Source organism: Pavona decussata, unplaced genomic scaffold (genome assembly GCF_977016875.1).
Source record: "Pavona decussata unplaced genomic scaffold, jaPavDecu1.1 SCAFFOLD_383, whole genome shotgun sequence".
In the NCBI taxonomy this organism is placed as follows: Eukaryota; Metazoa; Cnidaria; class Anthozoa; order Scleractinia; family Agariciidae; genus Pavona; species Pavona decussata.
The window spans coordinates 160,286-178,884 of record NW_028145756.1 but is presented as its reverse complement, the minus strand read 5'-3'; the positions used below and the strand labels follow the sequence as shown (position 1 = coordinate 178,884).

General features: G+C 33.2%; 1 protein-coding gene across 1 annotated transcript in view; it reads left to right on the top strand.

Annotated features, from left to right (window-relative positions):
- Positions 1-18,599, top strand: part of LOC146451822 (uncharacterized) — a 137,997-nt gene that overhangs the window by 95,973 nt on the left and 23,425 nt on the right. Inside the window, exon 17 of the mRNA XM_085098578.1 lies at positions 18,345-18,416. Within this exon, the coding sequence (XP_084954704.1) occupies positions 18,345-18,416 (72 nt within the window). The remainder of the gene's footprint in view (positions 1-18,344; positions 18,417-18,599) is intronic.

The following is an 18,599-nucleotide window of genomic DNA, read 5'->3' as shown; positions in this document are numbered from 1 at the left end:
TGGAAAGGTATTCAATTGTAAAACCATGTATCAATTAATTGGGCGCAATAATCATACAGGTTATCATCATTTTACTATTAAAACAGATAACAAAAAAACAAAATCGGTGATAGCTCATAGATTTATCTGGGAATGTTTTCATGGCATAATACCAAATGGAATGGTTATTGACCATGTTAATGATATCAAAGATGATAATCGAATAAAAAATTTACAAATGATGACACAACAAGATAATTGTTTGAAATCAGCAAAGAAAAGAGATTATGCATTTGCAGCAAATAATCACAAAAACCGGAAATGTGTTAAGGCAACAAATTGTGAAACTAAAGAAGTGAGTTATTTTAATAGTATGTATTCAATAAAAGAACATCTTGGAATTAATCCTGGATTGGTTAAAATGGTTGCCGAGGGATTAAATTTGTGTAAAACGGCAATTTCCAAAATGAATCATCAAGCATACATTTTTGAATACATTGAACAAGAAAAATTACCAGACAATTATTTGAAATCATCAAACATCAGACCAAGAAAACACACTGACGAAGAAAAAATAATGAATCAAAAAGAACAAGCTAAAAGATGGCAGCAAAAAACATTTACATGCCCAAACTGCAACAAACAATTAAAAAATGGAAGTAAATATTTGCATAAAAAATCTTGTAAATAATTAATAAAATATTGGTAATTAAAATAGACCACAAATATCATGATAAAAAATGGTATTTATGGCCTATGTTGCCACAAAACAGAAACAAATCAACGAAGCCGTCAGTCCTTCAACAGATGACTGGCATGGATGTTGTCTCCAGTCTTCATCCATTAGCAAATCTGGAATCACAAAATAAAAATAATCTGTCGTATAATATTATAATGAACGAATCTAATTTATCAAAATTGACGAAAGATCAATTAATAGCATTATTATTGGAAAAACAAAAACCGGTTCCAATGCCGAGAACCAAGAAAGTGAAACCAATACCCTATCCACGAAAATCTGTCAAACAAATGGTAAAAGATTACGAGAATACAATCATCAAACCACCTGTTCAATTTAGAGATCGACCAATTGTTCAACCAAGAAACAACATTATTCCTCCTCCAAAACAATTTGCTGATACACCAGTCCCGAAGCCAAGAATGAAGAAAATGGCTCCGATTCCTAGACAAAGAACTCAAATCACAGAAGTCGCAAGAGCATTCAAGGGATATAACAAATCTTATGAAGTTGGAATTAAAAATGAAACAGATCCTTTGATACAAATGAGTTCAACCAGATTAGCTATTGCTCATTTTATGAAACAATTATTAACTCAAATGAAAGGAATTAAATTTATTGAAACTTTGACAATTTATTTTGAACAACAAAAAGGAAACCAAACTGTCTCCAGAATTGGATATTTTAATAGTAAACCAAAAACAATAACTAATGCCAATGATTTTCAAGAATCTTTGGATGTTAATGTTGAACAAATTGTGAATGATATTCACAAATGGATTAGTGAAGGTTCAGCTTGGATAATTAAATCAATCAATGGACATTACATTAATATTATCAAATATCAGCCTCTTACTGGAAGTTCTTACATTAAACTTCCAACTGAACTACAACATAACAAAAGTGGATTGATTAATCTCAAGAATAAAGACAATAAATGCTTTCGTTGGTGTCACGTCCGTCATTTAAATCCACGAAATGACAATCCACAAAGAATCAAAAAAACAGATAAAGCATTTGTCAAACAATTGAATTATGATAACATTGAATTCCCTGTTTCCATCAAACAATACAACAAAATTGAAATCCAAAACAGTATCAACATCAATGTTTTTGGTTATGAAAACAAACAAACTTATCCAATTTATGTTTCAAAAGAAAAGTTTGAGAATGTGATGAATCTATTGCTAATCTCAGAAGATGAAAACAAACATTACTGTCTTATCAAAGATTTTAACCGATTCATGTTTAGTAAAAATAAAACCCAACATAAGAAACATTTCTGTATGCATTGTTTGCAATGTTTTTCATCAGAACGAGTTTTAACCAAGCATCAGGAAGTATGTATTGAAATCAATGGTGTACAATCAATCAAAATGCCCGAAGTTGGTTCCAAAATAGAATTCAAAAATTTTAATAAACAAATGCAAGCGCCATTCGTGATTTATGCTGATTTTGAAGCAATCACTGAACCAATTCATGGTTGTAATCAATCTAACCAACAATCTTTTACTGAAGCTTATCAAAAACACACTGATTGCGGTTATGGTTACAAAGTTGTATGCTGCTATGATGACAAATATTCAAAACCAATAAAATATTATCGTGGAGAAAAAGCTGTTTACAAATTTATGCAAGCAATGCTTGATGAAGTCAAATATTGCCGCAATACAATCAAATACAAATTCAATAAACCATTAGTTATGTCTCCAGAAGATGAAGACAAATTCCAAAAATCAACATCTTGTCATATTTGTTGCAAACAATTCACAAAAAATGATAGACGTGTTAGAGACCATTGCCATATTACTGGAAAATTCCGTGGCTCAGCCCATAATCAATGTAACAGGGATTTTACAATAACTAACAAAATCCCTGTAATATTTCATAATTTGAAAGGATATGATAGTCATTTTATAATGCAAGAAATTGGTAAAATTATTGAGACCAATACTTATGTGGATAGAAAAGGTGAAACCAGACAACACAAAATTAATGTAATCCCAAATAACATGGAACAATACATGGCATTCATGTTGGGTTATAATTTAGTATTTATCGACAGTCTTCAGTTTATGAATCAATCATTGGCAAATCTTGTAAAGAATCTACCAGAAGATGCCTTCAAATATACCAGTGAAGTTTTCAAAGGTCGTAAATTACAATTAATGAAACAAAAAGGAGTTTATTCGTATGATTATATGAGTAATTTTGATAAATTCAATGATACTCAATTACCAACCAAAGATGAATTTTACAGTCAAATGAATAACCAACATATTTCCAATGAAGAATACAGTCATGCACAAAATGTTTGGAATACATTTCAATTGAAAACCATGGGCGAATACCATGATTTATATCTCAAATCTGATGTATTATTGCTGGCTGATGTTTTTGAAAATTTCAGGAAAACATGTTTGGAATACTATAGATTGGATCCATGTCATTATTTCACATCTCCAGGATTGAGTTGGGATGCAATGTTGAAAATGACTGAAGTCAAACTTGAATTAATCACGGATATTGATATGTATCAATTTGTTGAAAAGGGCATGCGTGGAGGAATCAGTTACATAGCCAATAGATACGGCAAAGCTAACAACAAATACATGCAAAATTGGAATCCAAATGAACCCAGTAAACATATCATGTATTTGGATGCAAACAATCTCTATGGTTGGGCTATGTCACAACATCTTCCAACTGGGAATTTCAAATGGTTGAATAAACAGCAAATAAAAAACATTAATTGGAAAACGATTCCCAAAGATAATAAGACTGGATATTTATTGGAAGTTGATTTGGAATATCCTCATGAATTACATGACCTGCATAATGATTATCCATGTGGCGCTGAACAAATCAAAGTGGCACCAAATATGCTGTCAGATTATTGCCAAAGAATTGCAGAAAAATTTGGAATAACAAGTGGACAAGTCAAAAAGCTGATTCCAACATTGGCAAACAAATCAAAATATGTATTACATTATCGTAATCTGCAATTGTATCGTGAATTGGGTTTGAAATTGACTAAAATACACCGTGTATTATCCTTTAATCAAAGTCCTTGGTTGAAGGCATATATTGATTTCAATACACATCAAAGAACTAATGCAAAGAATGCTTTTGAGAAAGATTTCTTCAAACTGATGAACAATAGTGTCTTCGGTAAAACAATGGAGAATATCAGAAAACGGGAAGACATTAAACTGGTGACTAATGAGAAACAATTATTGAAAATGACTTCCAAACCAACATTCATCAATAGCAAAATCTTTAATGAAAACTTGGTTGCAGTCCATAAAATAAAGGAATCGTTGACACTTAACAGACCAGCCTATGTTGGTATGTGTATCCTTGATTTGAGCAAAACATTGATGTACGATTTCCATTACAATTTCGTTAAAAACAAATATGGTAACAAAGCCAAATTATTGTTCACGGATACTGATAGTTTGACATACGAAATTGAAGCCGAAGATGTGTATCAAGATTTTTGGAATAAAAAAGAAATGTTTGATAACTCGGATTATCCATCAAATCATCAATTTTATGACTCCACAAATAAAAAAGTTATTGGAAAATTCAAAGATGAAGCCGCTGGTGTACCCATTACTGAATTTGTGGGATTGAGATCCAAAATGTATTCATATATCAAAGATAACAACAATGGTGGAAAAACAGCCAAAGGAATCAAAAAGAATGTCATCAAAAATGATATTCAACATTTTGATTACAAAGATGTGTTGTTCAATGAGAAACAATTATTTCACCAAATGAAAACAATCCGCAGCAACAATCATCAATTGGGTAGTTACACAATCAACAAGACATCGTTGTCATGTTTTGATGATAAACAATATTTGCATCCAGATGGAATACACTCATTGGCCTATGGTCATTATGCTATCCAATGATAGTATCAACTTGTGATCAAAACATTGCGACAAAAACTTGTGTCAAAATTGTGATTTTATTGATTTTTTGATAAATATTTGATTTGGAGACTTTGTATCATCTTTTGTGATGAGATATTTTTGAAAACATTTTTGTGTAATTATATTATATACTATATTTATACAAAAATGAAATCCATTTTGAAAAAACCAAAAGATGTTTCCAAGCAGGTGGAATCATCTCTGTGCCAATTCCTGCATTGCAAAGATGAATGTGAATTTTGTGGATATCATGATGAATCCAAAGTTGAGAAACAACCATCAATGCCTGATTGTTGTGGATCACAGAATTTGAAAAACATGGAATGTCAATTAACGTGTGTTGCTTGTGGACAGGTTGTTGGTGAAGAATACAAAACAGAATATATCAATTTTCATGCCAATTTGTTCAAAATATACAAGAAAACAGTGTATAATAGAAAATACCATTTGTCGCATACATTAGATAAAATTATTTTGAAAAACAAAATTGAAATCAGTTGTTCAACCAATTTCAAAATTCATAAAATATTCGTTGAAATAAACAAAATACTGCCACAAATCAATGGTAAAAGAAAGAGAATAATCAGTTTGAAATATCTTTTGCATAGAATATTGCAATTGATGAAAATTGATTCTTCCCAAATTGAGTTGTCAAAATCCAAAAAAACAATGAAATTATACAATGTTTATTGGGATAAAATTATGGACATTATTGGCCCCCAAATCATGCACATTATTAATCAAACATAAGTGAATATCTGATATTTTTTATCATATTTGTTACCCCATTTATCGACAATCGGCGAATTATCCAAAATGAAATCATCATTTTGAGTAAGCTTGTTTGTTAAATCATCTCTATCAAAATGTCCATTTCTCATTATTTCTTTTATTTCATTTAATAAATGACCATAAGTTTGGAAAGCATATTGGCATTGATAAAGTTTGATTTCAACTTTTTTATGCTTCATATAAGCTTGAATTATGACAGACACCGATGATATTGCCAATAATGAAGCTCCACTGGTTGCAACCGATGATGCAATACCACCAGTTGCAAATACAATGGATGAAATATTACCAGCGAATTCCCATTTTTTGAATCTTTTGTATGCACTTTTGTACATCCACATCTTTTTGTGATATGTCATGTAATAAGCTTTCAATTCATCAATTTCTTCTGTTGATAATTGATTTGAAATATGATTGAAATCAATTATTAATTTCTTCTTTTGCATATATTATATGGTTATCTTATTTTTGATGCAATAATAGAGACCAGTTATTTGACCCAAAAACATGCATTTTTTCATCCAAGGATATGTTTTTTTCTCATTAATGGTGTACATGTATCCTTTGTCACGATGATATCTGTTGTAAAATTGGCCATAAGCATCATGTAGTATTCCATGTGATCTGATATATGGTTGCCAACCAAATAATCGATGGAGAATAGCTGTTAACCATCCATCTCCAGGCCCAATTAATCCGATTCCATCATGAATTAACTCTTTGTAAACTTCATCAGGTAAACCTGTGTTGTAATGTTTTTCATACAAATATGTGAATATTACGATACTTTTTATCATGCATTCCTGTCTGGGTAATATTGGAAGACTCAATTTACGGTGAAAATCTATCATCGATGTTCGAATGTGTTCTTGCAATTCTGACAATTCTTTCATTATACAATTTGATTACAATATTTTTATTTATCATTATTGTCAGGTAATTGTATCCTAATATATTCAACAAAATACTTCATTGTCCAATCAGATGGATGATTCTTGAAGTAGCAATAATAGTTTTCAAATGACACATCAAAGAAGAATTCCAATTGATCAAATGATGATGACACCAAATCGGATTTGGAATGATGATATCTGTCATTTCTCCTGATATATGTGTTTGTCACAATAATCTCTTGCAATGTATTGATTCCTTTAATGTCATCTTTACTCAATAATTTTATCCATTTGTAATTTGTTTTTGGTATTGTACCACTTTTTCTTCCTATTCTCATTGCAACTTGATTGTTGAGAAACGTTACAGCTTCCTGAGCTTGTTGAGCTTTAAACTGAGCCAGAGCTTGTTGTATTTGTGTTTCAATATATGGTTTGATGATGTCTTCATTGTTGTTTATTAATTGTTGGAGTGAAATTGCATGATTTGAATTAAGTCCATCTTTTATCACCAAATGTCTGTTTTCTGTATCCAAATGACCATCATCATTCACATGGATAGATTCTCTGTGTTTGTATCCATCTGGGAAATTTTCATGTTCAACTGTGAACTCAATTTTGTTTCCATCATCATCAAGAATATGGTTTCCATTTTCATCTTCAATGTATGGCATTATATTAATAGTGTTGATAAATAAATTTCAAAAGTTCCTGTGACTTCTTGGTTCAAAGTTGGAGAAGTAAACCCTGGTCTTCTTTTAAAAATCCCCATTTGAATTATCATGGGTTTGATTGTTGTATTTGTAGTTATGAAATTTCTCCCAATTCTCATATTAAATTGTATTAAATGGGAAAATGAAGTTTTACTGTTAGCAATGGCGACAAAAGAAACTTGGTATTGATTTTTTGTATTAATTACAATATTTTTTATTTTAACCGGGCCTAATGTTCCAAATTGGAAACCATGAACATTTTCAAAAACTCCATTTTTTATGTTGCCGTTAACAACACTTGAAGTTTCAATATTTGACAACCAACTTTTATCGTCAGCATGATATCTTTCAAAATAATCAGAGTATAATACTTTCAATTCAAAAGTTCCATTAACAGCAGTTCCTGCTCCTATGCTATCCAATATTGACATAGAATCAATACTGACAAATTTTCTTGATTTGGGCAAATCAAATGTATTGCTTCCACTTATTATGTTTCCAATTCTGTGGTATGTGTCAGTGTTGGTTGTTTCACCTTGTTTTTTCCCATTTATCAAAATTTGTGCATTTGCAACTTGTTGATTGCTTTGGAAAACAACGGAGTATAGATTGAAAAAGTTATTTCCATCAGCAGCGATTTGAAAATTATTTGTTGGATTTGTTCTTTGGAAAACACCACTGGCAATAGTTCCAGTGTATTTCGTTTTGAATAAGTTGGTAAAATAACCCAAATTCATTGCTTCAGAATCAAATATCGGATTTAATAAACCAGAAATAATCTTATTATTCATATCCATATTGACTTTCATCTCCATATCTCCATTTTTATATTCGAACATGACATTGTCCAAGCCATCATACACTCCTGGATAAACGCTATCTGACCAATCTTTGACACCGTAAACAACCAGATGACATTGTACTGGAGTCGCTGTAGCTGTTCCATGCATCGTCAAATAGATGTAATTTGGAGTTTGTTTGCTGTTGTTATTGAATTGAACCAATAGCTTGCTATAAGCAGTGAAATCACGCTGTACAGCTTTGTGGATGTATGCTTCAGAAGCAGTACATGATAATTGAATATTAGTCATTTCTGGTGGGTAGAATTCAAACACAATTGTGTATGTTCCAATAGCAAGAGTATAAATATTGAAACCTATCCTTGATCTGTAATCATTACTTCCACTGTCTTTAATCAATATGATATCATAAGCTTTTTTATTCTGATGTGGGGATTGATTGAAAGCAGCTATTCCATACACTGTGATATTATATTCTGAACTGCTTTCATCGGTATCTGTAAGATATTTGAATTCATTTGTTTTATGGCTGCTGACAAGATGACTTTGCTCCAATTTGTCATCAAAATATTTTTTGGTAGTAGCATCATTATCATCAGTTGGTTGAGCCATATCTTTGATTTGTTTATTATTCATATCAAGGTTTCCAGTCATTGCAACACTTCCATCTTTTTTCAAATATACACTCAAATCACTTCCAACAGATGGTATTTTAGCTATTTCTGTATCAACATATGCTTTAGTGGAAGCATCATTGGGATTGGAAGGATTTCCAAGAACGATTATTTTATGACCTCTCATATCTAATTCACCACCAAGAGCATTGGGTGTTAACCTGTTGAGAAAGTTATGATCAACGTAGTGTTTATTAACAGCATCGTTATCATCAGTTGGTTGAGCCATATCTTTGATTTTATGATTGTCCATATCGAGGTCACTATTGGATACTTTTTGTAAATATTTTGTATCACAGAAACCTAAATTAACGACATCATATGTATTTTGTATATTGGCTCCAAGATGAGTAATTTGTTGATTACCCATATCCAGATTTCCAGTCATTTCAACAGTGCCATCTTTTTTCAAATATGTAGACAAATCAGGTGATGGTATTTTTTTAATCTCATCATCGACATATTTTTTATTCGCCGCTTGATCGTTATTATCAGGTTTTAAAACACTAATATCAAAAAATGTTTTTCGTCCAGTAATATGTTGTTCTGTTGATGTAACCATTATTTCGCTTTTAGCTCGTCCACCATGGCCATCAAAGTTTTTCAAATCTGGTATATTAAGATGAATGTTTTCATAAGACTGATGCTCAGTCAATAATCGAACATCATTGGAGCTGCCAGCACCGTCTGGCGTGTCTTGTAGATAAATACTATTGGTATGAACACTTCCACTGTTGCTGTAAATTACTGCTTTATTAGCTCGCACATCACCAGGAGCATTATCCAACAATTGTATTTGGCTCTTTGTGACAACATCATTGGGATCAGCTCCTTGTTTAACATTAACAAGTTTTTTGTTTTGTATATCATAATTTCCATTTGGGGTTAATTTAAACCCTATTCCTTGAGGCCCAGCAGCTCCTTGAAGAGGAACCGTTGTGAAAGAAGACGATGAACTATGTTCGTTGAATATTCCCATTTATATCATTTGGTTATATTGTTCCATAAAAATTCCTGTTAATTCTCTTCATGGGCTTATCAACATATAGAAATGAAAATGGCTCTTTGGTTGCTTTAATGTATTTATCCTTTTCGACACCCAACTCACGGGATATCAGACCTCTTTCATTGCTGCTAGGAAAGTCATAGACACAGAAATGAGAGCAATTGAGTCGAATATCTTTTGGTGTTTTGTAGAACGATCGGCTCAGATAAATAACAGAGCAGTTCTTGTGCCTGCCACGAATAAAATAATCAATCAATGGTTTCTGGTTTTTTTCACAAATAAAGTCATCAAATATTACTATCTTCTGGGCATCTTCATCCTTCAATTCCTCCACTGGAATTATATCATCATTGCTACAAACAAGGACATTATACCCGACACTATTTGATATATCAGTCAATGTTTGTAGCATATCCTTGTATTTTTGTTGCTCCAAATTTTTGGCATACAAATGTATTCTATCATAATACAAAAGTGGTTTCATCAGCATATGATACAATAAATTTGTCTTTCCAGATCCTGAATTACCACATATTAACATCCGAAACGTGTCACTTGGCATGTAACCATACAATCTTTTGAAATTAGTGTTTTTATCATGTCTATCATAATTTGGGATTTCCATGTATATCAATACATTATATAAGTTAATAATATAATGGATCTACAAAGATTAAAACAATTATCTGAAGCCAAGATTAAGGCTGGAACAATAACCAAACAAGTTAGAGATACATTGAAGGAGTACAAGCATGATAAACAAGATTTACAACAAGGTTTATCAGAAACTTTCAAACCAATTATTAAAGCTCAAGAGGAAACAAAACAAACAATTGATGAAAAACAAGACAAACTGATTGAACAATTGGAGAAAAACCAAAAAGCGTTGACTTCAGGTTTGGAAGACATTGCTATGTTAACTTATCAACCAGAAACACAATCACCAGAAGCAAAGCTACCAATTGGCTATAAACCATTAATGATGTCACCTGATGTTGAATCAAATTTGGATGCTGGTTTTGATGATGATGAGTTCCAAAAATTGATGCAATACGATCTTGCACCTCCGAGTTCTGTTCTCCAAGCTTCTATGCAAGGAGATATTGACATCAAGGATTACGATGCTTATATTGGCAAAATGTTGAAAAAACTTGGAACAAAGAAGGGTCCTTTATCCAAGGGCCAAGGAAAGACCAAGAATAAAGACAAAATTGATAAAATAGACGAAGATATAAAATTATTGCAAAAATACAAAGGGCGCATTAAAATAATCCCAGAAGGAATGAAAACCATCAAAAAAGGTTCTGGTTATACGCGACCAAAGAAGAAATACAGCAAAAAATTCAAGAAATTGGGCTCTGGTGTTGTTTATTTCAATGATGCTAATGATTTGATTAACAGAATGGAATTGCTTGGTGGATCCATTTTGGCTGGCAATAATGGAGTCAAAGAGGAATTTTCACAAATAGCCCATAAATTGAATCAACTTGGCTTGATAAACAACAAACAACTCATTGATTTATTGCAACAATATATAATTCGCTAGGACGCGTAATCAGTTACATAATTAATTATATAACTGAAGTATATATGCAAGAAAGAGCGATACATATTTCATCTGTTAACCGTCAAAAAATAGGTCGAAGTCGGCCTGAAGACTTTATTATCAAATTTGATCCACCATTGAAGCTTGACACAACAATGAGACATGAGCTAGCTGTTGATCGAGTTTCAATGACATACTCGTGGCATAATGTCAATGCAGGATACAACAATAATACAATAAAATACAGCCCAGATAATGGTACAAAATGGGAAACAATCACATTTGTTGATGGAATGTATTCATATGATGATCTTGATGATTATATCACTCAATCAATAATTCAAAATGAAGATAAACCATCTTCCAGCAAGGGCATCAATCTATATTTTGTGCTTTCATCATATAGAGTTGTCATTGAGCTGGACAACCAATGGCAGCTTGATATTAGAAACTCTAATTTTGGAGCACTTATTGGATTTGAACCAAAGTTAATTAGCCAAACTGAACATGGGACAAAATTGCCAAATATTACCAATGATATTGACGTTTTGGACATTAATTGTGATATAATAACTGATAGCCTCAGTGATGGACGATTCACAAATACACTGATAATGATACCCACTGACAATTTAACAAGGAGTTATCCCTTTACTTTTGAGCCAAAAAGAGCATTATTCAGTCCAGTTTCCAAATCAATTATTTCAGAAATGGGGATAACAGTGACTGACGCTTTGGGTCGGCCAATTGAATTGAATGGCATTGACTGGTTCATGAGCTTGATTCTCAGGTCTAGTTTAATATAATATATCAATATATGGTACGACAAAGTGAATTTAAGCCACGTTTTGACCCAGAATTGGGTCGTTATGCGATGAAACATATCCATGGTGAAGGAATTATGGATGTTTTCAGATCAGTTGGATCAAAACTTTTCGGAAAAACAGCAAAAGAATTAGCTAAGAAAGGAGCCAAAACTGCAGCTGAAAAAGCAGTCACCAAAACTGGTGAGTTTGCTGGTAATAAAGCAGGTGATAAAATAATTCAATTATTGAGCAAAAAACAACCTTCCAAAACAAAATCAGTGACAATGAGCCAACCAAAAATGGAGCAGCCACTGACTGATTTTCAAATAGCTGAGAGAGTTAATAGGATGATATCTGGTGGAAAACTCAAAAGAAGGAGGAAATGAAAATAATGTAACATATCTGTATATATGAAATCATTCAGAAATCCAAAATACATTGAGAGATATGAAGATGTCTTCTTCCAATTGGAGACACCATTGAATACTGGTAATCCAGGAAATAATAGGTCACAAAAGAAAGATGGTTATCGTTTTGTTGTTGACAACACAGGAGAAGTGACCCCATTTGATTGGTATAATGCAAGAATATCAGTTGGTTTTAAAGTCCAAACAATGCAGAATGCAAATATAGCAGCTGAAGACCATAATGGTATTGTTAATGGTTCACACAGTCTTATACATGATTTCGATGTAAGATTGAATGGTAAAATGGTATATGATTGTAATGATGCAAATCATTGTGTTAATATCAAGAATCTATTGGAATATAGTCCAGGATATGCTCAATCGACAGCAACAAATGAGTTTTTCTATCTGGATACAAACCGACACGCTGAAGAACGATCGACTGAAGATAACTACAATAAAGGATTTGCTGTAAGAAAAGCGCTTTTGGGTCTATCAGTTGTTGTCAATACAGAAATACCATTGAATCGATACTCATTCTTTGAAGCATTGATGGATGAGTTATTGCCATCAACAAGATTGGAATTAAATTTGCAGATTGAATCTGATACTATTCTAATATGGCAAGCTGGGGCTGATTGTCGTGTAATTATTACCAGAATGGAGCTTATTGTGCCACGAATCACTTTCAATTCAGAAGGACAATCACTGTATATGAGTCAGTTTTTGAAGCCACATAAATGGGTTTATTTGCGAGAAAATATTGAGAGAAGTAATTCTTCAACACAAAGAAGTGGTAATTTTCAGATAACAAGTGGGATTTCAAAGCCAAGGCATGTATTTGTTTTCATTATCAATGATGCAAATCTTGCTGCACAAACAGTAAATCCATTTTTGTACAATACATTTAGTGTATCAACAGATCCCAGAACATTGCTAAATTGTCATTTATCTGTGGCTAATGGTAATGAATATCCTGATGTACATTACACTCCAGAGGCTGATTTGACTCGAGTTTACAGAGATGTCCTCAAATATGTGCATGCAAATAATGAATACAGTCAGGGGACTTTATTGAATGTCAACAATTTCAAAACACTATTCCCATTCTTGTATTTCGATTTAACAAAACAAAAAATGGATATCAAAGATGGTACCACAAAGCTGACATTTCATTATGAATTATCTGGTACAACTGCAACTGCATATTCAGTTTATGCATTGACATTATACGAGCAAGACGCGGAGCTCATTCAAAAAGATGGCAAACTATTGTTTCGATAATTAATGTAACGTTAGTTATATAAAAGATATGACAACTTATCATTCACATGGAGTAACACTATCAATTGGGCAAAAAGATAGACTAGCAAAAGCATTAAAAAACAATTCAGCAATAACAATAAGATTATCAAATTCTGAATTAACTGGACCGGATCAGCTGATGTTAAGCAAAACACAAATAAATAGGTTGAAAAAGGCAATGCAAAACAAAACTGGAGCAGATATTAAAATAAGCAAAACACAGATACGAAAAGCTGTACAACAAGGAGGCAGTCTTTGGTCATCATTATTCAAAATTGGCACAAAATTACTACCAATGGCAACGAAAGCAGTTGGACCATTAGCTACTGGAGCACTTTCTGGGCTTGCAAATGTTGGAGTCAATAAAATATTTGGTGGTTTCCTCATTCCTCAAAATAAAATTGATCAATTAATAAAATACAAAGATTGGCTCACTGAAGCACAAAAGAAGCAAATTGTCAATGCAATACATACTGGTGGACAGATTGTAATTAAACCAACTAAGACACAATCAGGAGGTTTTTTGGGGACATTATTGGCTTCAATTGGCATTCCAATGGTTTTGAATGCATTAATGGGCAAAGGGTTACAGGTGGATAGAAGTAGATCCAGAAGATCGGTCCCAGTTTTTGTTCCAAACACAACCAAAAAAGATGGTGGTTTGGTCCTACCACTTAATTATAGACCGCCTCCATTTTTCGGTACATGGGATCAGTATGGTAAAGGGAAAAAAAAAACCAAAAAAGGAAAAGGTCTGATGTTAGGCAAAAACAGTCCATTCAAGGGGATTCCATTAATCGGAGACATTCTGTGAAATTCATAAATAAACCACTCAGTAACTTTGAACTCATTGATTGGGTCAAAAAACTCAAAATAAAACACTTTAGAGGCATTTACAGCAGAGATAATCTACCACAAAAGATGAAAAAAGATGAAGTTGGTATCATTAACCTGGATTCACAGATTGGGCCAGGTACACATTGGGTTGCGTATCGAAACGGAGACAAATATGTAGAATATTTTGATAGTTTTGGGTTAATTATGCCAAAAGAAATTATGCAATTCATGTCAACAAGTGGCAAACGATTAATGTATTCAGGTGATGAAATCCAGGAAAGAGATTCAGTATTATGTGGCTATTGGTGTTTGTATTATTTATTTGAGAGACAAAAGGGTACAAGTATATTGAAAACAATCCACAATGCACATTTTGACATGAACAATCAAAGTGTCAATCATAATTTTATAATCCAATATTTTAAAAAATTATCTAATTAGTTTGTATAATGGTTGATATAAGATATTGTGAAGAGTGTGATGAATACACAGAATTTTCAGGAAAATTATGTTTATGGTGTACATTGGTAACAGATTCTGAGTCTGACTCTGATGATAATTAATCTAATATATTGATATAAAATGGTCAAATCATATTGTGTTAAACAAAAGAAAGAAACTGAATGTATTGAGCCTGCAGGTTACAAGCAAGCCAAAAATGGTCGGCTCATGTTCTTCTGTACATGTGCTGAATGTGGGATAACTAAAACCAAATTTGTCAAACAGCAGGGAAACTAGTTAGCCCCTCTGAAGGGGGGGGCATAATGGATACTTTAGCATCAACTGGTGCTGATATGTTAATTCAACATGGTATTCCATGGTTGGGAAAGAAAGCGGTTGAAATGGGGCGTTATTATGGATCCGAAGCATTAAGAAACCCCAAATTGCAGAAAAAAGCTATTGATTATGCTATCTCTAAAGCAACACCTTTTGTTCAAAAAACTGGATCAGAGATGTTTGATAAATTATCAACCAAAGTAAGGCCAAAAAGAAGGTACAAAACTGACCGAAAAGAACTTGATGGTGGTAATTTAGATACAATTTTAGAACAATTTGGCACACCAGGTAAGGTTGCATCGAAGTCGATGGATGTTGTTGGAACATTAATTCCATCAACAAAGGAAGTCTTTGATAGATACAAATCTGGAGACATTGCCAAAAGTGCATTTAGCACAGATACTGGTATATTGTCGAGTCAATTTTGGTCTGGCAAGGCTGGAAAAAAGACATTAGAAAAATACAAAAATTATCCATGTGAAAGCATGGTAAAAATTGGGAGCAAATTTCACAACACACCGAAATGCTCAAGTTATGATGCAATTGGTTGGCACCCACCAAATTGGGATGAATATGAGAAAGGAATCAAAGGACGACCCAAAAGCGGTGGTTCAATTGATATACACAAAATGATTGGTAAGCTCCCAAAGCCCAAAGCTGGGTGGGTATTACCTGGACACAAATACACTGGTCCATACAATGATTTGGAAAATCAAGTCAAATATAACCCCAAAACAGGGCAAATATTGGAAATATACGATAAACCAACAGGCAAAACAGATGCAATAGCCATGCAACATGATGTTGATTATTCAATCTGCAAAGATGATAAAAAATGTAAATTAAAAGCTGACAAAAAGATGGTAAAGTCATTGGATGCTGTTCCATATTCCGAACGACAATGGGGACATTGGTTGGCAAGAAATACAATAAATACAAAACAGAAACTGGGTCTTGGGGTTCCAAAAAACGTCAAAAGCCGTCGGGTAAAGAGGAAAACTGGCAAGAAGAATTAGCTAATGAGTTGCATAAACCCATAAGACGTAACTTTACTCGGCGGCGTGTTATTGTAAATAATATTGATGAAATATGGGCTGCTGATCTTGTTGAAATGCAACAATTCAGTAAATGGAATAAAGGTAATAGGTATCTTCTCACGACTATAGATGTTTTTAGTAAATACGGCTGGATTGTTCCATTAAAAGATAAAAAAGGTGAGACCATGACGAAAGCATTTGAAAGCATATTCAAAGAGGGTCGAAAACCAAAGTATCTGTGGACTGATAAAGGCTCAGAGTTCTACAACAAACATTTCAAAGACTTGCTCAATAAACATAACATTAAACTGTATTCGACTGAAAATGAAGAAAAGTCCTCAGTGGTGGAAAGGTGGAACCGAACGATTAAAAATAAAATGTGGAAACGATTCACTGCTCAAGGCAATACAATGTATCTGGATATTTTGCCTAAAATATTGAAGCAGTATAATAACACTAAACACAGTTCAATAAAAATGACACCGACAGAGGCATCTAAGAAAAAGAATGAAGGAACTGTTTACTTCAATCTATTTGGCAATTTGAAACCAGTATCAAACAAGCCAAAATTCCGAATTGGTGACAAGGTTCGAATATCAAAGTACAAAAGAAAAGTGTTCGATCGGGGTTATACACCCAATTTCACAGAAGAGGTCTTCATTATCGATAAAATACAATACACGAATCCGATCACATATAAACTGAGAGATCTTAACAACGAACAGATAAAAGGTAGTTTTTATGAACCAGAATTATTGAAAGCTAATCAGGAGATATTCAGAATCGATAAAGTTATCAGGAGAGATTACAAGAAGAAACAAGCTTTGGTAAAGTGGAAAGGATACAATGATACCTTTAATACTTGGATCCCAATCAAGGATTTAGTCGATGTGTAATCATTCTATCATACAGTCACGGTTTCACGAGTATTCGATAGCGAGTCGATTCAATAAAAAAAATCTATTGTTGTGTGCAAGATAAATGATATTCTTACCTCAAAAAGCGTCTACAAACATCAGAACGATGAAAGTGGAGAAATAAATGTTCAAAAATCCCAAAACAGGAGCCATAAACATTAAAATACAACCTCTTCGCAAAATGGCAACAAAATGGCCGACACGTGTGTTAAACAAACTAGTGTCCAGTCCGCTTTGGGTTGTGTGCATGAAAGCGCATGCGTGTTAATCCAAATCAAGCAATATTACGCAATATACAGAAAAATATCACCACAAGTGTAAAAATTTCAGAACTGAGTGTAATATATAGGTAATCGGGCCATTATTATATTAGTTCACAAACTTTGGTGAAGCTTTAGGGTGGTGTCAGCTGGCCCCTGACTGAAACCTGTTTAACGGCTTGTGCAGATGGTGAATTACTGAGTAGTGTGGGATGTCTTCCAGTGGACGGTACCTCCAGGGTGAGCCCGCTCAGGCCCTACTGGTTTACAGCGGGGTGCTCAGAGTTCTTTCCCGAACTCAACCTCCCTCTGTCCCAGAGGTAAACTGGGAAATGGACAGCCGCCTTGTCAGCGGCGGGAAAAAGACCTGGCTGGGGCCAGGCAAGTAAACAGCCAACCGAGCACCCCACGTTCAGGGTTTTTGTCCATTTTCGTGACAAGTCACACAACGTCACGCGTGACAGTAACGGCATCCAGTCACACAACAACCATAATGATTATTTTTTTTATCCAAATTGGTGTTCAAAAATATTGTATTCATCATTCAAATCAGCGATTGATGAGTTGGTTGGATTTAATCGATGATTGTTTGTGAGTTTGGTGTCATTTATGAAAAACCTAAATTTAGTTTTTAGGTTTTAGGTCAAAAGCTAAATTTAGGTTTTTAGGTTTTAGGTCAAAAGCTAAATTTAGGTTTTTTGAATTCAAAGGCTGAAATAGTATTTTATGTAGTTATTGGGGTGAGATAATGTGTGGTTTATGGCGTCTCCGTTGCAGGAGTCATTGTTGAATCAGATATGAATTCAGTGAAATTTTCAAAAGTGTGCCAAAAGCGGTAAATATCTAACTACTTAAATAAGTGGACCTTACATTATGCAATAGTATAATGATCTATTTCCATGTTTGTCACTTTTTCAGGACATTATTCAGCAATCCAATTGGGTTATTACCGCCGACGATATTTAAAGGAATGTCCTCCAATACAACATTGTAAGTTCTGTGAAGTTCAAATACAAATCTGTAAATTCTTCCAGTGATAATTCAAACTGACTAAGGAAATTATACATATCATCACACTTGTGCTGCATACATGAACGTACGTTGTTCATAGCAAGTAAGCAATGCAAGTCAATTTTTTATAAGTTATGTTACTTTAGAAGTGTGCCCCTCCGT